At 36.0% G+C, this 23,630-nt stretch overlaps 1 protein-coding gene across 1 annotated transcript in view; it reads left to right on the top strand.

Moving 5' to 3' along the window:
* GABRA2 (gamma-aminobutyric acid type A receptor subunit alpha2) overlaps nucleotides 1-23,247 on the top strand; it is a 118,476-nt gene extending 95,229 nt beyond the window's left edge. The window contains exons 9-10 of the mRNA XM_036261662.1: nucleotides 12,180-12,382; nucleotides 22,236-23,247. Of these exons, the coding sequence (XP_036117555.1) occupies nucleotides 12,180-12,382; nucleotides 22,236-22,532 (500 nt within the window). The 3' untranslated portion in view covers nucleotides 22,533-23,247. The remainder of the gene's footprint in view (nucleotides 1-12,179; nucleotides 12,383-22,235) is intronic.
* Nucleotides 23,248-23,630: the final 383 nt, after the last annotated feature.

Raw genomic sequence — 23,630 nt, 5'->3', positions numbered from 1 at the left:
CACACTGTGAGTCCACCTTTTGCTATGTTGATCTGCACAACATCTAGAAACATACTGTCTTCATTGACTATATCCCCAAGACTCTTCAGATCTCCTTTTATATATCGCTTCCTTTAGGAAGCCTTCTCTGACTCTGAAATCTTCGATATTAACCTTTAAATAGTCTCAGAGAACCCATATTTTCTCCATCACTTGTTATACTGTTTGTGTAACTCGCTTATCCATTACGTGTATGTTTTAGAAGGTTATATTCTCCCTGACCTTATCATAAGTGTTTTTTATATATTGAGGTCTGACAGAGTGATAGGCATATAGTAGACTGGACATGTTTTCAATGAAAAAAAAGAATGTCATAGGAGGCTCAATACATTTTTTGAGTCCACGGGGAGATTTCCAGAAGATGGTCAGGTATTTGTCACTGGAGCTCATCATATGATACATTCTTGAAGATCTTCATCGTATGGGAGTATACGATATTGTCCAGAGAGAGCAGTAAAGTAGGAGGAGTAGACGAGCAGTATGTAGCTTTGTGGAGTATGAAAAATTAAGGGACTGGTGGCAAAGAACAGCCTGCAAAGAGGACAGAAGAAGGATGGTCAAGATAGAATGTGCCTGGAAGAGTGGGAGCTCTGGAATCTCTATTTAGATGAATGGAACTGAACCTTGGCTCTTTAAGCTGCATTTGCATAGCAAGCACATTAGAATGGCTGGCAGGAGGCCAGAGTATGTATGTTATGTTTAATTGGGTAGGTTGACACTTTAGAGGGTGAATGTGATACACTCCTTTCTTTTTGTCCCAAATTTTCAACCCATTTACTGTCTGTGCCTGGACATTCCCAGGCCTCCCTCGACCAGAGGTGATTAGTTGTCTCCGAATAACTTGTTTTATAAGAGAAGTCTTGATTCTACATGCACATCAAATCAAGGCTACATTTTTCTACTTCTCTTACTGCTATACATGGCCATGTGTCTAAGTTTTCACAGACGTGTACTATTCAGTGTGTGGACTTCAGTTCAAGACCATGCCCTTCAAGTGAATGGATGTGTCCCTCCTTATCATCCCCATTACCCTTTGTTTGTTTGTTTGCTGGAACGCAGACCAAGTGCTGGTAAGCCCTCTTAAACTCCAAGAACATTTTTAAGGCAATATCTTAAAAATGGCAGAGAAATGAGAAAGAGGAAGCTTAGGTCTGTCATAGCAAGACCATTTTACCTTGGATTAAATGAGAGAGGGGAAAAAACTTTCACTGACTCTTGTCTGCTTTCCTTCTGTTTATTCCAGAAAAGAGTCTTTAGTTGATATTTAGCGTAATATTTTTTTATATATGTAATATTATATATATTATGTACATAACCATATATAGTATATATTCTGTATACATAATATTTTATATGTATATGTACATTTAGGTATATATAAAATATTACATGTATAATATTTTGAATAGAACACATGAACTATTTACTTAAAAACTGTTTTGTAATGATCATACCTATCCCCAAATTCTCTATCCCCAAATTCTCCAAGGAAAGGCACCTATTTTTCTAGTCCTTGGATTCTGAGAAAGAAAAAAAAATAGCTATCAAACTATTTTTGTGAATTTTGTGTATTTAACCTCAAACATATGCAAACATATACATTCATTTCTGTGTCTATATCCGCACACATAGGTGTATTTGCTTTTTAAATAGATTTATTCTTCATTGAATTAAAAAATATGTTCCAGGCGTTATGCTAGGCTGTGAAGATACAAAGCAATTAAGAAAGACAGGACCCCGACCCTAGCAGAGGTTCTAGCCTGTTTGAGGAGATCGGCAGGGCCATGCGGGATGCTCTCTGATGGCCTGGAAAGGCTGTAGTCTGGATGTGGAGCACTAACTGACCCTCACAGCTCGAGGCTTGGCCACCGCATCCCCAGAGTTTCTGAGGATCCATGTGCTTAAATGTGTATGTACTTTCACACTCCTACTGATTGAAAATACATACCAGTCTACATCCATGAAGGTTTTTAACATTATGCTAACTTAATGGTTAGTGCACATAAAGTTAAATTAGTGTCAGTAACATTACTGGATGAATTTTCTTCTTACTTTCAGTCTTAAGAATATGATTTTACTGTGTTTGTGGTGAAAGCATTAGAAATTTGGCCCATATTTATAGGTCATATTTTTGCCAAAAATATAATCAAGACAGTGAAAAAGATAATTGATAAAGCTGACTGAATAAATTAAATACATATTATTGGTTACTTTGAATTTTTCTGTTCAAGTTATTTTAAAATGATGTAGCTACAACAATATTATAATAATACTCTGACACCACATTATGATTTATTATACTTTGTTTTTATATGCTTTCAAAGTTCCCCTTTTAAGATTCAGTTCGCAGAAACACAGTGAACTGTTGGAGCATCTGTGTGTCAAATTTAATTATTCTGGCCGAATTCAGAGATTTGTGAATTTGCCTTGTTGGACTATCAGTCATCTGTTGATATCAATTTACTCTTTACTTCCAGAAGGTTGCCTATATTACATTGATTCATTGCCTTGCTAAATATTACCTCAATTTTCTGATTATCTGTCAAACTCAATTACCTAGAACACAACTGGAAACCCAAGAAGAAGAAGCAAAAAAAAGAGACATCTGACTAATAACATAAGAAGTTATAAAAAATCATGTATTAAAATCAAGGCACTAAGCTTCGGGTTCCACAGCTGACACATTAAGACCTCTAAGTTGTCACTCCCATTCCTACAACAAGAAAAAGCTGAACAAACTAATATTAAAGACTTTTATTGTACTTGTGAGAGAATCGAGGTGACAGGCAAACCACTACCCCAATTGGGAAGAAACAGGCACATTCAGAGAGGTACAGCTAGGTTTGTTTTTCACTTGAAAGAGATACTGCTGAAGTATCCTGCCGGTAGAGGCTCTTAGACTGGGAGTCTTCTAGTGTGAATGTGAGAAACTCTTAGGACTACAGTCCTCTGGAGGAGCCTCACATATTCATGAGGTTTACCTCCAGAAATCACACAGGGTTCTCAAGGTAAAGATCTGAAAAATAACTCTTCTTTACTATGGCAGCGGAAGAGGCAATGAACAGGAATTATTTTGAAATACATCCAGAGCTTTCTTCCTAACAAAAGTGCATGTTTAGGGGAAGGGACTTGGTCAGAGACTCATCCCAGCTGATAGAAGTGCATCCAACCCTCCAGCCTTACTCTCTCACCTAAGGTGGTGTAGGAAACAAAACATTGCCATCAGATCAGAGCTTCAAGGAGATAGATTAAATCATGCTACAGCCAGGAAAGGGAGTAAGGACAATGGTATATACAGCTGTATCAATGGAGAAACACTTGTGAAGGTTAAAGCCTGAGATATAGGCCCACTAGAAACTGAGATTTAATGAGAAGGTTTTAGAACATTTCCCCATTCTGTACACCTTACCACTGAACCAACAAGAATCTAATAGAATAGCAGTGGCTTATAGCAGAAAAATCTGAAGACACAGACCCTGGGAGGATCAGTACACAGGGAAGCCCAAAGTCAAGATGAGAAACCACAAAAAGACCAGAAATGATATATTACAGAATTCTACACTTGAAACCTATATAATTTTATTAACCAATGTCACCCCAATAAAGTTAATTTTTTAAAAAGAACACAATAGGAATTTGAATACTATGGCACTTATATCTAGAGCAAATATTAAACACACCCCAACTTTTAGCTAGATTAACATAAATCCAATACCAAAGGTTTATTTATCTCAGTTTCTATTTCCCAAATCAACACGGGCAGCTTACAACAAAAACTATCAGTGATGTATGTCAATTATGTCCCAATAAAACTGAGAGAAAAAAAAGTCAAAGGCATGCTAAAAGGACAAATAAAAAAACAAAAACACAGTTTGTAGATAAAAAGCAAACAACAGAACCAGACTTGGATATGACACATATGTTGGAAAATTCTAAGAATCAAAAGGAATAATAGAAATAAAAAACACAGTAACAGATTTTTATTATTTCCTTCCTTCTACTGACTCTGGGTTTTTACTCTTTGTTCTCTTTCTAAATCTTTAAGTTGTTAGGTTAGATAGTTTATTAGAAATTTTTTCTTCTTTCTGGAGGTAGGTCTGTATTGCTATGAACTTCCCTCTCAAGACTTTGTAGTGTTTCATAGATTTTGTATTGTTGTGTGTTTATTTTCATTAGTTTCCAGGAAGTTTTTTATTTCTTTCTTGATCTCATTGGTAACCCATTTGTTGTTTAATAACATGCTATTTAGCCTCCATGTGTTTGAGTGTTTTTATTGTAATTGATTTTTAGTTTCATGCCATTGTGATCTGAGAAGATAGTTGATATGTTTCAATATTCTTGAATTTATAGAGACTTACTTTGTGTTCTAACATGTGTTCTATCATTGAGAATGTCCTGTGTGCACTTGAGAAGAATGTATATTCTGCAACTTTGGAGTGAAATGTTCTGTAAATATCAATTAAGCACAACTGATCTAGTTCATCATTTAATTTTTTGTCTAGAAGATCTATTCAGTGGTGTCAGTGGGGTGTTCAAGTCACCCAATATGATTGTATTGCTATTGACCTCTCCCTCAAAGTCCTCCAGAAGTTTTAAAATATATTTTGGTGCTCCTATATTTGGTGCATATATGTTTACCAGGGTTTAATCCTCTTGTTGGATTGGTTCCTTTAATATTATGTAGTGACCTTCTTTGTCTCTTATTATGACCTTGTTTTGAAGTCTATCTTATCAGATATGAGTATTAACTACACCAGCTTTTTTTTCCATTTTGATTTGCCTGGAAAAAAATTTTCTATCCCTTCACTCTCATCCTGTGTGAATCTTTTGTTGTAAGGTGGGTCTCTTATAGATAGCATATATATGGGATGTGTTTTCTCACGACCGCAGGCTGACGCTCTAATCGCTGAGCCAAACCGGCCAGGGCGGGATGTGTTTTCTTATCCAATCAGCTACCCTATGTCTTTTGATTAGAAAATTTAAGTCATTTACATTTAAGGTTATTATTGTTAGATACTTATTAGTTGCCATTTTTATTTTATGCCCATGTTCCTCTCTCTCTATTTCTTCTTCTTCTTCCAACGGTCCCTTCAGTATTTCTTGCAGTGCTGGTTTGGTGGTGGTAAATTCCTTTAGCCTTTTTTTTTTTTTGGTCTATGAAGCTCCTTATTTTACCTTCAATTTTGAATGACAGCCTTGCTGGATAGAGTAGTCTTGGATTCAGACCCTTGCCCTTCATGATTTTGTACACTTTATGCCACTCCCTTCTGGCCTTCAGTGTTTCTATTGAGAAATCAGCTGACAGTCCAATGGGAGCTCTCATGTAGGTAACTTTCTGTCTCTCTCTTGCTTCCTATAAGATTCTTTCTTTTCCTTTAATATTTTCCCTTTTAATTATGATGTATCTAGCTGTGGGTCTTTTGGGGTTCATCTTGCTTGGGACTCTCTGTTTTTCCTGGACTTGTGTGACTTTTTCGTTCACCAAATTAGAGTAGTTTTCTGTCATTATTTCATCAAATAGATTCTCTATTTCTTTCTCTGATTCTTCTCCTTCTGGTACCCCTATGATGCAAATGTTGTTATGTTTCATAATGTCCCAAAGCGCACGTAAACTCTCCTGTTTTCAATTGAATTTTCTCCCATTTGCTGCTCTATTTGAGTGGGTTCTTTTCTACCTGGTCTTGGAAGTATATACCTTGTTCATGGATTGGAAGAATTAATACCGTTAAAATGTCCATATTTCCCAAGTAATCTACAGATTCAATGCAATCCTTATTAAAATACCAGTGAAATATTTCACAGAACTAGAACAAAACTTCAGAAGTTTATATGGAATCAAAAAAGACCCCAAATAGCCACAGCAATCTTAAAAAAGAAGAACAAAGTAGGAGGGATCACAATACGGATATCAGGTTATACTAAAAGCCATTATAATCAAAACAGCCTGATTCTGACATAAGAATAGGTATATAAATCAATGGAACAGAACCGAGAACCCAGAAATTGACCCAAAACATTACACTCAATTAATATGACAAAGGTGGCAAGAGCATACAATGGAGTAAAGACAGCCTCTTTAATAAATGGTGTTAGGAAAATTGGACAACTACATGCAAAAAAATGAAACTAGACCACCAACTTACTGGATAGAGTAGTCTTGGATTCAACCATTCTGAGAATAAACTCAAACTGGAAAAAAGACTAAAATGTGACTCATGAATCCATAAATATTCTAAAAGAAAATGTAGGCAACAAAATTTCAGATATCACATGCAACAGAATTTTCACTGATACTTCACCTAAGGCAAGATAAGCAAACAAAAAAATTAATATGTGGGGCTACATAAAACTAAAAAGCTTCTGCACAAGAAAAGAAACAACCATCAAAATGGAAAGGGAACCCACTGTATGGGAGAGCATAATTGCCAATGATACATCAGATAAGGCGCTAATTTCCAAAATATATAGAGTACTCATACAACTCAACAAAAAGAAGACAAAGAATTCAATCAAAAAATGGGCAGAGGAACTAAACAGACACCTTTACAAACAGGAAATACAAATGGCCCAGAGACATGAAAAAATTATCAACGGCACTAATCATCAGAGAGATGCAAATTAAAATGACTATGAGTATCACCTCACACCTGCCCAAATGGCTGCCATCAACAAATCATTGAACAACAAGTGCTGGTGAGGATGTGGAGAAAAGGGGACTCTAGTACACTGCTGGTGGGAATGCAGACTGGTGCAGCCACTATGGAAAACAACATGGTGTTTCCTCAAAAAATTAAAATGCCATTTGACCCAATGATCCCATTTCTAGGAATATATCCTAAGAAACCTGAAACACCAATAAGAAAGACTATATGTACCCCTATGTTCATAGCAGCATTATTTACAATTGCTAAGATCTGGAAACAGCCTAAGTGTCCATCAATAGATGTGTGGATAAAAAAAGCTGTGGTACAACCCTGGCCGATTTTTCTCAGTGATTAGAGCATCGGCCCACGGACTGGAGAGTCCCGGGTTCATTTCTCGTTAAAGTCATGTACCTCAGTTGCAGTTTACCCCAGCTCCAGTTGGGGTTGTGTGGATTGTGACCACTCAGTGTGTCTCTCTCACATCGATATTTCTCTCTCTCTCTTCCTTTCTATCTGAAGATAAATGCAAAAATGTCCTCGGGTGAGGATAAAAAATAAATTTTAAAAAAAGAGCTGTGGTACATATACTGAATGAAATGCTATGCAGCTGTAAGAAAGAAAGACCTTTTATCCTTTGAGACAACATAGAGGGACCTGGAGAGTATAATGCTGAGCAAAATAAGCCAGTCAGAGAAAGGCAAGTAACACATGATCTCAGTTATTTGTGGAATATAATGAACAAAATAAGCTGATGAACAAAATAGACCCAGAGACATAGAAGTAGAGTTCATAGACATAGACATAGAAGTAGACTGATACATTTCAGAGGTGGGGGCAGAAAACCAAAAAACTTATGCATATAAGCATAACCAATGGATGGACATAGACAACAATGCTGTGGAGGCAGGAAGAAAGGGAGGAAGATGTCAATGGGGGAAAAGGAGAAACATCTGTAACAAAAATAAATTAATAAAATAAGATAAAAAGACAAAAAATTAAAACAAAGAGAACCCACAGTAACAGAAATGGAGAATTCCTCTGATGGGCTGATCAATAAACCTAATAAAACTGGAGTTGGCTAAATAAAAAAGAGGGATGAGTAACAAGGAAAAGATTCAAGGTGGAGGAAATAGCGTGTTGCCGAGACCGACAGATGATACATGTCAGGCAACTTCAATCTAGAATATGAAAACGGCTTCATTTAGATTGTAGGTGCTTCCCCCCCCCCCACCAAAAAAAAAGGATTTCAGGAAGAAAAGAATTTGGGGAAAGGGATATGAGTTTTGGATTTATTAAAATCGATGTCAGAAGAATGAATCAATGAGTTTGTGTATAGCTCATTAGAAACTTTCCAAATTAAAATTCAAGCAGAAAAAAAAAAAAAAGTGCTATATATCCAGGAACTGGGCTACAATTTCAACAGGTATAACACATTCATAATTGAAATATCAGAAGAAGATGCAGAAGAAATATTTCATGCAATAATGGCTTAGAACTTTCCAAATGTTAATGACCAAACCATAGACACAGAAAATTCAGAAAACACCAAGGTGGATAAATACAAAAACAAACAAAAACACAACGGACCAACAAAAAAGCATATCACATTCCAACTGCAGTAAAGCAAAAGCAAAGAGAAAATGTTGGAAAAACAAAAGAAAAATGAATAATCACCTTAACAACAGTGGAACAACAGCCACACTAATATTTTAAACAAGAAATACTATGTCCGGACCCTGCTTGAAATGAACTCTATGTGTAATGTTTTCCCTCTGCCCTTGAGAACAAATTCGGTCACCTTAGCACAATCTAACAGGCCCCGGAGAATCTGGCTTCTGCCTCCAGCTCTGGCCTTATCTTCCAGGAAACCCGTATGTGCTGCCTTCCCACCTTGCAAGGCTCTTTCTAACCCTCTGAAATGCTACATTTGCCCACGTCCCTGGGCTTCTGTGCACGTTCTTCTCTAAGTCTAGGTATTTCCTCTTGTCCTAGATCCCTTGAGCTTCCCACTTATTCCGAGGGAAGCCGAACCCCAAAACTAGGTAGATCACCTGATTACAGTTCATCATCAATGCTGCCCAGCTGTGACGTTACTTTACATTTGCTTTTTTTTTCTTTAAGTAAAGTATGTATCCTAGCTTATTTGATTTTGCTTACATTCCATTCACAGTTCCACAGTGCTGAGCAAAAAATGGAGACTAAATGCGTGCTTGCTTTATAAATGAAGGAGTAGGATTCTTGCAATTATACTAAATAAATGGTTATCAATTGCAGATCATTGGGAAGTAGTTTCAATACATATTTAATAATTCATTTAAAAACTCTACAGTGACCTCTTACCCGCTGCTAGGCACCCTTTTACAATTTGGGGAGAAGAAGACATCAAGGCTCTAATCCATATAGTTGATTGGGGAATTCAGTCACATAAACCATAGAAAATTCAAAATGGACGTGATCTGATAGAGATGTACATAGTACTAGGTCATATGCACTCTTAGGGTTGAAATCCTGCAGAACAAACAACTCAGCTGTGTGTACTATTGTGTTAATAGACTGTGCATCCTTTGGGTGCACGAACATTAACTGTTCTGTTCATTGGAGTTCCCAGTGCCTACTAGTACATGGTATGTACCCAATAATTTATTAGGAGAAGAAACTGGAGTTAGCTAAATAAAGAAGAGGGATGAGTAACAAGGAAAAGATTCTAGGTGAAGGAAATAGCGTGTTGCTGAGACCGACAGATGATACATGTCAGGCAACTTCAATCTAGAATATGAAAACGGCTTCATTTAGATTGTAAGCGCTTTTTCCCCCAAAAAGGATTTCAGGAAGAAAATAATTTGGGGAAAGGGATATGAGTTTTGGATGTATTAAAAACGATGGCATATTCGGGTAAGCAAACAGAAGAAAACTGTAATTCCCTCATAGTATTGTCTCCACTGTGAGTAACCTTTCAGTTTCTTCTAGATGATAATAGGCAGTTTCTAAAGTCTCACAAACTGTAAATTAGTGAAGTTTGAGTTAATTAGGTTTGATGACAGATATGTTATCTAAGTTCTAATTTCTGTCTCTAACATATAGACGTTTCATCATTTTTATCATTCAGATGTAGTACAGTTATGAATTAAAATCACACCCTTAAAAATAAAGTAAAATAAAATTGCATAGTGCACCTAGACTATATTTGTAAATATTTATTATTATTTTTATTAGGAAGGAAGGTATTATTTCTTTGTCCATTGGGCTGGAAGGGAAAAACAAAACAGAACAGTACATTATTAGAATGCCTGTTGTTTCTGTCATTTCTAGCAGTAACCAGCAGGTGGTATCAAACAATTTTACATTTCTGTTCTATTGTGGGTTTGGTGCCTGTCTGAGACTTCTTCCTAATGTTGACCCTGAACTCTAGTCACAAACACACACACAAGCATTTCATGGGGATAAAGAACTAAAGGAGAATTTTATTTTATTTTATTTTTTAAATTTAAATGTGCTTTGACTTTGCTTTCAGGGTGATTTTTTTTTTCTCATACAGTCACGGAGGTTTCTTTTAAAAATAGAGACACTGCTTTATACATAGTAACTTTTTGTTGCTCTATCAACACTATGGGAAAACACTATTTGTAATCCCCACTTTACAAATGGTACAAAGAGGCTGGGGAATTTCCCCAAGGTCACAAAATTAGAACTCAGGCATCTGGCCCTGGCTTCCACAGTGTCAGTCCCTGTGATGAAATCACTTCCCCTGATTTGATTTTATCTTTTAAGTGAATGTTTTCACCGAATACCTGTCGTTCCTCTACTTTGACATTGTTTGCTCAGCTACTATGAGTTGAGGTTTTTGACACCGACACCTCGAAATAAGAAATACTACGTGTCCCTGGCTGATTTGGCTCAGCAGTTAAGAGTGTCAGCCCACAGACCAGGATTCAGTTCCTGCTAAGGGCATGTGCCTTGGTTGTAGTTTGTCCCCGGCCCTGGTTGGGGTTGTGTGGGTGGCAACCACTCGATGTGTCTCTCTCACATCAATGTTTCTCTCTCTCTCCCTACCCCCTCTCTTCCTCCCACTCTATCTGAAGATAAATGCAAAAAAAAAAAAAAAAAAAAAAAAGCCCTTGGGTGAGGATAATAAATAAATAAATAAATAAATAAAATACTATGTAGAACAACATCAGAATATAAAAGAGCTATATGTTAGATATTGTCTATGTATGAGCAATGGTCACATATGTTTCACATATATGCATAGAATTTTAGTGCTGAAAGCATTTTATTTTACCAAAAAGGAGACGTAAGCCTCCCTAAAAAGCAGAGTTATAGCAGTCACTCAGACACTCAGAGGCGATAAGGGAAGAAACAGCCTGGTCAAGAAATGTGGAAACAGTCATTCATGGAGGCCCTTCTAGATATAGAAAAATGTCCATTGTTAGGAGACAGGCATGTGGAAAGTTTGTGAGCTTTCCAGGTAAGTGCATTTCTTTATCTAATGCCAGCTATATTTGCAGTATAATGGGGCCAGTCTGGGCTGAACTAGCAGTCAGAGAAGCTGGCATATATCTTATCTTTTCAGTGAAAAGAGAAAAGGAAGGGAGGGAGGGAAGGAGAAAAGGACTTATAGACACTTTCATTGTCAAGTTTCCAAAAGCAAGTTAAAAAAATTATATACATATGATTTAGAGATGAGAAAGACTTGATTATGGGGGGTAAAGCAGATTCATACTGAAATTGCTATGATGTTGTATTGGCTTAAATGACCACCAACAGTGCACAAGTGAATTAGATTATTTTTTAAATCAAAAGAAATTTAAAATATTCTTTAAAAGTAGTGATTTACAGTTGACAAGGTTTGGTTGAGTTGCTTGTTTGATTTTCTATAGATATCAAACTTGATTGTGAAAGAGATGATGTCCTTACAATGCTAAGCAATCTAGAATTAACTTCATACTTAGGTAGCCATACTTAGAATAAAGAACTTCTTAATGGTAGTTCCATTGTAATCATTGGTGAGGAGGATTGGTCCGCTGCTCGGCATGATTCAAGTAAATGATGAACAAATTAATGTGCCACTTTATGTGGGATTAAAAAAATAATGTTAATGGACAATAGGCCAATTTAAAGCCCTACTTTTTCTTATAGGAAAGTTGACTTCAGTCTCACCAGTCTTTTTATCCTCAACTGTACTGAAGGGACTCACCCACACACACACACTCACACTCACACACACACACACTCACACACACACACACACACACACTCACACACACACTCACACACACACTCACACACACTCTCACACACACACTCACACACAGATCCTGAGGGCATTTCAGGGTCATCTCTCCCAGTAGTTTTTGTTGTTTGTTTTTATTTTTTATTTCTATTTTTTAGTGAAAAAACATGGCCCTGAAAGTTGCTATGAAAACAAAACGAAACTAATTCCCGTGCTGTCCTGCCAGGATCTGTTGATGTTTCTGGTTCCTATTTTTTCTTCTGCAGGTGTAACAACTGTTCTAACAATGACAACTCTAAGCATCAGTGCTCGAAATTCTCTCCCCAAAGTGGCTTATGCAACTGCCATGGACTGGTTTATTGCTGTTTGTTATGCATTTGTGTTCTCTGCCCTAATTGAATTTGCCACTGTTAATTACTTCACCAAAAGAGGATGGGCGTGGGATGGGAAGAGTGTAGTGAATGACAAGGTAAGTGAGAACTTCCTTCTCACCATGCTTAAGAGAATCCCTGACAGATTTACCACACACACACACACGCACACACACGCACACACACACGTACACACACACGCACACACACACGCACACAGATTTCTTTTAAATTGTGCTTTTGCCTGAAGTCCTTTAGGAGTGCTTGTAGTAGTAATACTTATGTCAGAACCACTCCTTAGCATCTGGTGAGTTCTGACTCTGTGTCAGAAACTGTGCTAAGTTGTTTTTTTTATACATATGCTCTATCAGATAATTGCCACATTAACTTTAGAACTAGAGCCTCTTTTTAAATCACTGTCTTTTTTTTTTTTTTTTTCTGATGAAGAAGCTGAGGCTTAGTGAAGCTATTGTTTTGGCAGAGTTCACACAAATAGTTAATAAGTGTACTTGAACCCAAATCTGTCTGATCATGAAGATCATTCTCTTAACGCCACACTGATTCATAATAAAGAGATTTGGAAGAAAAATAGGTGTTACCTTTCCCTGCTACAGAATTTCAGGCCTTTTCAGTGGATTGAGTTACTACTCTGCATCTACCCCCATCTCGGTTGCTTGGATGTGAAAATCTATGCATCATTGTTATCTCTCCCAGGTTGCACGGAATAAGTGGGTGGGTGCTGGAAGGCTTACACATTTTTAAGTTGCTCACATAGCCTATAGGAGAAAAGTTGCTTACTTTTAAGATCAACTTCTTTGGGGATTGGTGGTATCCATTTTTAGGTTTCAAGTACAGAAGCTAGCAGGAGTTTTGTGCATTGCTATACCAGCTGTTTCCTCTCTTATTCTATAGATTATTGTTCTTCTGCCTTAAGAGCAGACTTTGGATATGCCACAGTGAGACATAAAGTTTTCTTAACAAGAGTAAAAAGTTCTATTTGGAGGATTTCTTTTAGAAATATATCTATTTAAATACTCTTCCATTACATTTGAAATAACATACTTGCTGATTTTATTTCTTTTCCAGTTATTTCAATATCAATATTTTTCCTAATTTCTATGACCATATTGCAGTTTAAGACCACAGACATGTTATCGTTTGAAAGTCTTGCTCTCTTACTTTGATTTTGTACACTGTTGAAGTTTTAATGAGGTCTAGTTTATTTCATTTTATAAGCTCTGTTTTGCATACTAACAGCCAATGAGTAAATATTAAAGGAAATCTGATTAATTAGCCTCCACATTATTTCAGCATTTCCATTATATTTTATTACTGATTTATGTTTACATTCCCCATGTAGTATACTGCTTTGTCATTGCATCTATAAGATTAGTTCTTTTTAGTTAGGTTAGTTACACATGCACTGTCATACTAACACATTTTTTAAGGTAAAATGCTAGTTAGTTCTTTGGGAGTATGTCACAAATGATAAATAGTGGTTTGTGGTATAAATTCCCATATAGAAATGTATTGATATATTATATTTTAATGCTATAAGGTTGCCAGTTAAATTGACACTGTGATTTGGCAAATCAAGTTCTCAACCTCTGAACTTGGAAAATTGAAGTACTTATAAATACAAAAACAAAACAAAACAAAAAAACCCACATTCTTGATAATGCATTTTAAAAGCAGTAACCTGCTAGTTATGAAGACTGGATTTAAGTTTACCCACATGTCAAATCACACATAGTGAAGGCAAATTTAGGTTGAAATCATTGATAGTACAACTTAATATGCGGGAAAACAACTAATAAAGTTTATATTATTTTAATTCTCAGTGGTTCAGGTTTAGTGGTCAAATTAAAGGAAACATTACATCAGACACATTGCTTGTTTTTATTTACTCATTCATAGCTAGAGTGCCAAGCACAGTGTCGATTACTTCAGAAATTTTGTTCAAGAAAAAAATAAATGAGTTTCTGATATTTAATCTGGAAATGTAATATTTATGAGGCTTCTTTTCTTTCATGAAAAAGTTTTATAACTTTACAATGGTGAATTTATCAAGAGGCACTTAATCCAATTTTATGATTTAAATGAATTTTGGGAGGTATTTCCTAAACCTACTATGGAAATAACCACTTCCTAAGACCTGGAGGGAAATCAAGTAGAGTAGCCTAAACTAGCACATCTGCCTAAATAAATAAATAGATACATTTCAATGCAGTCTAGTTCTGCTTTACTTCTTCTTAGATTTAATTTTTAAGTAAAAAGAATGTTTTTTTAAAAATAGAGTTTTAATCCACAGGCCATACTGGTGTCCTTTTATTCTAATCAGACTGGTGAAAGTCCTCTGTTTTAGTAAACATGAGTAAATGCAGTTAAAGTACCTGTCAATTCAAAGCAAATATGAAATTTTCCTCATGATAATAGTCACTGAGACATACTTATCAATGATATATGTTTAAAAAAAGAAATATGCATTTAACATACAGTTTACATATACATTGTGCTTTCTAAGTTAAATAAATAAATCTCCTCAATTTATATTCAAGTTACATTTGAGTGACAAAACCTACCTTGCTTTGTGATCTTGGTCAAATGTACATCACTTTTAGCCTCAGGTGCCCCAGGTGTGAAATTAGACAACAAAACCTTATCATCCTGAAAATGTAGTTCTGGATCAAATGATCCAACTCCACACTTGTATGTTCTTTCATATACAAAAGTATCTACTTATGCAACCTCCTGAGCTCTGGAAACTTCCCTTATGCCCTATGTTCTTCTACTAGCCCAAGACTCAATTATTTTACTCCAGTGCTTGTTTCCTTTATTTCTTGTTCCTTTCTCAACATTGATTCATTGGTTATTGTTTTCTTTTTTTATTTATACAAAGCTATATTTCATTTTTCAACAGCTTCCTTCCTTTTAGTGTATGAATATTTTAGTTTATGGTAAATGTGCTTCATTTACCATAAAGTCTAATTAAACTCTCTCTAGATGCTACATCAACCATTCCCCTATCCAGAGTCTATCCTCTTTTTCTCCATTTGAGCTTTGAAAACAATTCATACAGTGCTATGTTCTCACTTTCCATTTAATTTTCAACCTATTGTAATCTGATCTCCTTTGTATTTATTGTCCTGTAACTGAAGGGGACCAATAACCTGCACATTTTCAAATCAGATACTCATTTTCCATTTTTCTTAATGGATCCCCATTGAACCTATTAAATACCGTTATACCCCAGAACTCCATTCGAGGCCCAAGTGAGCAAAATGTTATCTTCTTTTTCTCTTTAAAGCGAGTCTTGGAATATCAGCTCCCTTCCCTAAAAAATCTGGCTGCCGCCACTATTCCTTCTATTCTTTGAGATTCTCTGCCCGAGTTCAGCATGGATCCATTCTCCTTAGAATCCATCTGCACTTGTTTATCCCCAGACAGCGAATTGGCTATCTTTTATGTTGTTTTAGTTTTGACTATTCACTATGTGTTCTCACTTAAAGAGTTTTACTGACAATATTTGTAGGAGTGTGTGCCGCACTAGCACACTGTCCAGCCACTTACTTCCCCAAATAGATGATCTCTACTCATCCTCAGCACCAGTGCCAGTTCTCAGGAAGTTCCTGAATTCTTGCTCCCCTCGAAATAGTAGATCCTTTTGTAAGAGTGTCTGGCACCCTCTTCTTTTGCATTAGAGCCTTTATCACAATTTGTAACTGTATATTCATGTTTTAGCTCCTTCACTGATCAAGATAACAGTGACCATGTTTATTTTAATAAATCATATTTTCCTGTCCCTTTGCACAGGACTTTGTATATATTTGTTGCTCAGTAAATATGATATGGACTAATAAAGTACAACAAATCAAATTTATAACCCATGCCTTTATCTTACCTTCCAAGTTATTGTCTACGAGTGTAAGCCATACTTTCTTTTAACTTTGAGGATCATATACCCAACCAGTTCCCTGGCACTTATACTTGAATATAACAGCTTAATCTTTGTATATTGTTTTTTAAATGAAAGAAACAATGAAGAAACAAAAATAAACCTCCTAAACTGATTTACTTAACTTTTTCCTGCCCATACCTAGTTTTCATCTATACCACAGTGTATGGCAAAATCTAGCATCACATACCAACAACTTGGAAGTATCCCATAACATCTAACCAGTCATTAACTGGTGTCCATTCTCTGACCTATATGTCATAGACTATAGCCTTGCCATCTCTTATTTTTTTGAGTCTCTTTATTCCGTATTATCTCTAATTATGTCTCCCTCGAATTCACTCTCTAAATTCGTTTGAGTTATTTTTCTAAAATAGAAATCTAATTGTTTAATAGTTCAGCTCTTTAGTGAATTGTTGAAGGTAATTCTTCAAGCATCTCAGCTAATATGGCCCAAGTATATGGTTTTCTCATCTATTTATTTACATAATGAATAATAAGAAAAATAATGTTTGTTCTTTATTGTGCATTTACCATTATGTGCCTGGGAATATCTCCAGTTTGGAGAGCAAGATATATAGGATTAGCCAAGTAAAGTTATTTGCTTAGGATCACATATCTAGTAAATGGTGGACTCAATATTAAACACAGGTCTAAGGTCCATGTTCATATTCTTCTTCCAGACATTATACACCTCCCAGGCATCCATGCTTCTACACATCTCCATCCAGGACATTAGATGTACTGATCCCTTTTGCTAAAATGCCCTTGCCTCCCTTCCCTAATGATGAAGTCCTATTTATTTCATAAGCTACATCTGATTTTACTTAAATCTTGAAACTTTCCGAACAAACCTAATTGCTGTAATGTTCCTACAGAACCTGGCACAAATTATTTTATGTAATCTCATTAAAGAATATAGTTATCATAAATAAATCTGTTTTTAACAGCAGGTTACATGTTCTAGGGGTATAATAGTTTTGTTTTATTCATCATTTTCTCCGCCATCCCCAAGCATACTGTTTAGCACATTATTTATTTGAATTAAAACTTTTAAATAACTAAATGTAATCAGCTGATATGGCTTCCATTTCTAAATCATAACAGTTGTTCTAACACTGCCCAAGCAAAACATATTATCTGGAAATACACTAGATATTAAATTATTAAAACAGAGACATAGCAACGTAATATCCAAACTAACACAAAGTGTGCCATTATTTTGTGATTCGTTCCATGCAACTCCTAGAAAACATCACTTTTCAAGTGTTTTTATTGATTTAACTGCATTTTTAAACCATCTTGCCTTGCTCCAAAAGCATTTCTGGCAGTTTACCAAAAGAATGTGTGTACTCACATTATTATAAAATAATATATAAACAGAAGTTAGGATATCAGAATGAAGGAAAGTAGACTGCAAATTTGTCCACTGTTTGGGCCAGACATTAACTGTAGTTCGTAGCTAGAGTAGCTAGGTTTCAAATTCCAAGTTTCTTGGCTACCACAGTAAACCATGGAAGATGGGGGAGGGAGTTATATTCCTTTACTCAAAAAATAGAAACATAAATTTCCTCACAAAAAGATTTTCCTACACTGAATTCTCTCTTTAAAACATATCTAAAAATATCACATGGGCTTTATATTAGTGAAAGCTGGGTACCAATTGCAAGTGGTAATGTCAACATTTTCCCAATAAACGCAGTAATGAATTTCATATTGATGTTTCTTGTAGTCCCTTCAATAAAAGCTGAAGGCAGTACACTAACATACAACTCAGTGGAGGCAATTCTTCAAGGAGCTACGCTAATATGGCCCAAGGATATAGCTTTCTCGTGGTCCAATTTAATCTAAGGAAAGACTTAGAGTACTTACAGAAGTGGATGGACTGTATAACCTTCAAACAATCTTCTGTAATGATCACTTTTCTCGGTCAGGATGGGTAGCAGAGAGTTAACACCATCGTGTGGCCAGGGAGCATGTTGTTTTACAAGCCATGGGCTCTCTAGCAGCCACACTACCTGTAAAAAAGCAACGTGTGTAGAAAGAGCATAGCTTTACCACTTTGGAGACCTGGTGTTTTCCCCAAAGTCTGTTATATTTAGCGTTATTTTTTACAAAAGCCCCATTTCTTTGTTCCAAGGGACGGATCTGAGATGCTTTCCAACTCTCAAACCATGCGATTGTCATTTTTATTTACATGCCAGGCCACTGCACTAGTAGATGTCAATATTTTAGTTAGAGCAATTGCTCAAGTTAGTAACATGTTTTTTCACCTATTACTATAAGGAAACCAAGATTAATTTGCCACCTGGAGTAAGACATTTAGATTTCTGTAACCAGAACATTTCTAGGCTTGAGTTTTTAAATATATATTTCGAACATTAATAAAGTAGTAAGTTTAGAGTATTCTGAATTCTATAAAACATCATTTTAAAAATAGAATTTGATTAATTCTGGTTATATTTTTGTTTCATTCTACTTCGCTAGCAACATCAATAAACTTTATAGCAGTATAAATAACATTTCCCCAAGTAGTGTATAAAAGTACATCATTTGCTGATTCTGCTCATGAGCCAAATTATCCTCCTTCCCACTTATATGAGTTTGAATCACCAGTAAAGCAACGTCCACAAACATTGTTTTATAGTTGAGTTTATTTTATGATTTCACAGTCTCCTACATCTATAGATGGTAAAACTGAGAACTCTCAAGAGAATTACATAATAGAACTGTAAAATAAACTATTGAAATTTGTTTCTGTTAATCTAATAGAAATTTATTGTAGTCTATAAAAACCTAAAGTGTGTGTGTGTGTGTGTGTGTGTACACATTCAAAGCAGTCATTCTAGTACCTGTCATTCATTTATCATTAAGCAAGTATTTTTACAGCCTGCTAGGAGCTCTTCATTGCAGTCTTAACTTCAAGGAGCTTACAGTCGAGTGGAAGGGAAAAAAAGATGTGACATACATATGTGCTATATAGAGACAAACACGAGGGTGTGTGGAAGCACATTGAGGGGGGACTTATTGATGTTGGAAGTGATGTCTCAACAGATGTGATTCTGAGCTGAGTCCATATAATAAAATGTATGGGACATAGGGGACCAATGTGGGTTGGTTACCAGTTCTTGGCTTTACCGTGGCGCTAGTCACAGGTTAGGGAATACAGGAGTATGAGCAGACATCAGTTGGCAATGAAAGTAACCTTAATTCATTTCTGGATATTATGTTTTAAAAACATGAGGGTGTGTAGGTAGAGAAGTGTAGTGAAACATAGTAAGAATTCTGGTGTTTGGATTTGTGAGTGCCTCTGCTGTATAGTTTGTTACATAATTTTTTGTATCAACTGTGCATTTATTTACAACTGAAGAGGGGCAGAAATGGTGTGGGTAAGTTTTAATATAGAGTTCTACCCATAGCTCTCCGTGCAACAAAAAACATTAACTTTTATATGTATATGTCTAAAGTCTAAACCTTACACCATAATTCCTAACCCAACTTAAATGTCCCTCTTCCAAAAACGTTCCTTGAGCTCCTCTGTACAGTGTTTATGTCTTCTTCCAAAAATATAAAGAACATTTTTATACATCTTATATGCCAGTAATCATTGTCTAGTTTGTAATTGAATTATAACTGTCACTACTCTCTACTAAGAAACTATTTTTTTTACTGCGATTCAAATACATATATTAGTCCATTAGATTCTCACAACAGTTCTTTATGGCTTTGATATAATTATCTCTGTTTTTATCAAACTAGAAGCTGAAGCAGAGTGATGTTAAAATATATTCTCAAGACCTGAATTCTCTATAAGTACAATTTGATGTCTTTTCAAATGATGCTTTAGTATAGTTGAAATAATATAAGCACTATATGTTGCATACTTTATGGGTTAAAGAGTCCTTTTAGAAAATTGACCCAGTAACAGAAACTTTAATTGGGATATTTTAGTATAAAATACTTCCAACTTTCAACAGTTTCCTCAGAATTAAAGTCACATTTCCTGGTTTTTAAAGCAGAGGTTAGAAGTCACACCCATCTAAGTTTGTGTGCTTTTCATCTATTTACTAGATGAGAGATCTAGTCATATCACAAAACCTCTCCAGCCTCCCTTTCTGAATTTGTAACATGAGGTTGATAATAGAACTTACTTCTTACCCAGTAGTGAAGTTTGTTTTTCTGTTGTTTGTTTTTAATTTTATTCTTTATTGAATTGAGAGAGGAAGGGAGAAGGAGAGAGAAATAGAAACATCAATGATAGAGAACATCAATTGGCCGCCTCCTGCATGACCCCCACTGGGGATCAGGCCCACAACCTGGGCATGTGCCCTGACTGGGAATCGAACTGGTGACCTCTTGGTGCACGGGTTGACACTCAACCACTGAGCCACACAGGCTGGGCCCCAGTAATGGAGTTTGTCACAGATGTCTCACCAGCAAGGGGAAAGGAGAGGGAAAAGCCGGTGCCGGGGAAGGAGAGAAAATCCAGTCCTCTTTTGATCCTCCTGACCTTTCAGAGGCCCTTTCATATCTTATTTTATTCAAACATTTTGAGAATTTTTAATTCAAAATAACTGATACTCAAAACTCTGTTCTAGGCTAATTGGTCCTCTAAGTCTGTTGATTTACACTATTCACTATTTTGCATAATTCATTGCTGGCTCAAATTTGTTTGCATTTTGATAACAAACAATACATTTATATTAGTATAGAAATGCAGGTAAACACTGTTGATATTTCACAGTTTCATTCATTTAGCTACATATTATGTGCCTCCCTCTGGAAGGTCATCACTTGAAATGCTGAGGTTTAATGGTGAGCCAAACAGAAGTAGCACCAGCCTTCACTGCACTTAGATTCTGGTGAGAAAAGAAGATGCCAATAAAGTAGTCACACAACTAAAGATGGCATGTATACATTTTGCATAATACCGTGATGGGCATCAAGTGAGCTGGGTATTGTGAATGAGCATATATGGGAGCAAGAGTAGTTAAGGAAGGCCTTTTTGAGGAAATGGCACTCAAACCAAGATTAGTACACTAGAGGGAACGGGTCACGTGGAAGTCTGGATGGAGGGGAGGCATTCCGGCTCGAGGACAGAGCATGGCCGAAGGCACCAAACCAGGACATATTCTGAAAACAGAAGTTATTTCAGTGGGACTAGTATGTAATAAGCCAAAGAAAGAAGCCATGGTAAGAAGCGTTGATTTTATTTTAAGTTCCATGAGATAGTATTTAAGAGATTTAAGCAGAAGAGTGATGCAATCCAATTTATGTCTTTAAAAAGTCCCTGTGCTATTGTGCTTCTAATGACTGGACAAGGCCAAGCGAAGCTGGGAGAGCACCCAGGCATGTCCATTCGTCCGAGCAGGAGGTGACAGTGACCCCAACTACAGTCGGCGAGAACTGAACTGGGGATTATAAGGAGGAAAAGGTTGTAGATGAGTTGGTAAAAATCAAAAAGTCTGTATTTCAACTTTTTGTTATGTTTTTGGTGTTTGTTACATTGCCAACTGCATATGGTTACAATATTTCACCATTTGAGTACAGTTCTGACATGAAGGGGGACAATCCTGTTATCAAGTTAAAGACATTAGACTTCTTTATTTAGAATCTCAAATCGCCCATGTAGATGATCATTCCTCTTGTTAGAATATTTCTACATTTCACTTACTCATTCACTCATCCATTCAACAAATATTTGAATTACTTGTAATAGTCAAACTTATTTCATTTATTAAAGTTGTATTTTTATTGTTTTCTATGGGAACAAAACAAAATGGTTCCTCAGGAAAATGATACCATTGATCTTACTCAGAAGGTTTCCTCACCCTCATGGTTTCAGGATTGAACAAACTCTTTTTAATTTCCCTAAAGACCTTCTTTCGAATTGATCATGATGGTTATCAAGATACGTTTCTTCAGAATTTGAACTGGAGTTTGGAAAATGTTAAGAAGCAGACTCAACCCACATTCTGTTCATTCTTGTGTTTTAGAAAAAAGAGAAAGCGTCTGTCATGATACAGAACAATGCCTATGCAGTGGCTGTTGCCAACTATGCCCCGAACCTCTCGAAAGACCCGGTTCTCTCCACCATCTCCAAGAGTGCAACCACGCCAGAACCCAACAAGAAGCCGGAAAACAAGCCAGCCGAAGCCAAGAAAACCTTCAACAGTGTTAGCAAAATTGACAGAATGTCTAGAATAGTTTTCCCAGTTTTGTTTGGTACATTTAATTTAGTTTACTGGGCTACTTATTTAAACAGAGAACCTGTATTAGGGGTCAGTACTTGAATCTAGACACAGGTTCACGTTGGGATGTATTGTACATTAAGCTTGGTTTGTTTTGCTATGTACAGTCTGACTAATAACTGCTAATTTGTGAACCAACATGTACAGTATATATATAGTGATATAGCTTAACAGTACACCTCTAAAGGAGACACGCATTTGCTAACTCATGGAACTGTAAATGGAGAGCACCCCGTGCCCAAATCAGGATTTACCAGAGGAAGTGGTTTAAGGTGGATTTCCGACGACCTAATTTGTTTTCTCTTCTAATAGCAATGAAACTGGAGATCCTATACTACACTTTATGAACTCTTTTGATTTAGGTCTTATATAGGAGTGTTTTCTACTGTTGCCTAACTATAATGTAAAATAACATGGTCACTCCAAGATAAATTCTAAATAACAAAATGTCATCTGCAACTTCAGTCCCCTCCCGAGTGCTCAAATCCCTCCTAGCACAATTGGAAGCTTAGCACACATCAGAAGAAAACTTAGAGATTTGACATCAGCTTTTAATTACTCTGTATAGTATCTATAGCCATGTACATATTACAGCATGACACACCCAAATAATTATGAGTAACCCGACAGGATGTCATTTATGCCTAGAATAGTAACTAATGGAATGTCATGATCATTACATTTTTAGCATCAGAGTTTATTCAAAAGTAATAATTGAAATCCTAAAGATAATTTTAATCATTGGAAACTATCTTAAATTTTAAAAAGTAAATTAAATATGTCTTACTCTTTCCAGGTATGAGTTGTATTGAAATTGATCAGCTAAATTTTCCTGGTGCTGGAGACTGGAAAAGCATCCTGTTTGGCTACTGTGGAACAACGTTCATATCCGATCAGAAAACTGTGCCAAAAACTCCCACGATGAGAATTCATAGGTGTCGTGGGATATAGATATGTAGATGAACACTTATACGATTCTCTTCTTTCCTGTTTACTGCAAATTCTGCCTTAAGGCTTCTTTTCATCAGGACTCAGAAGCCACTAATTACAATGGAAAGGGCAGTTAACTGGCACATTTTTCTGTCTTGAAAGTAGCACTTTCAGATAAGAATTAATGTAAATCTGCTTTTGTAAATTGCA

The sequence above is a fragment of the Molossus molossus genome, unplaced genomic scaffold (assembly GCF_014108415.1).
Source record: "Molossus molossus isolate mMolMol1 unplaced genomic scaffold, mMolMol1.p scaffold_m16_p_1, whole genome shotgun sequence".
Lineage (NCBI taxonomy): Eukaryota > Metazoa > Chordata > Mammalia > Chiroptera > Molossidae > Molossus > Molossus molossus.
The sequence above is the reverse complement of the archived record's forward strand: the minus strand, read 5'-3'. Positions and strand labels throughout refer to the sequence as shown.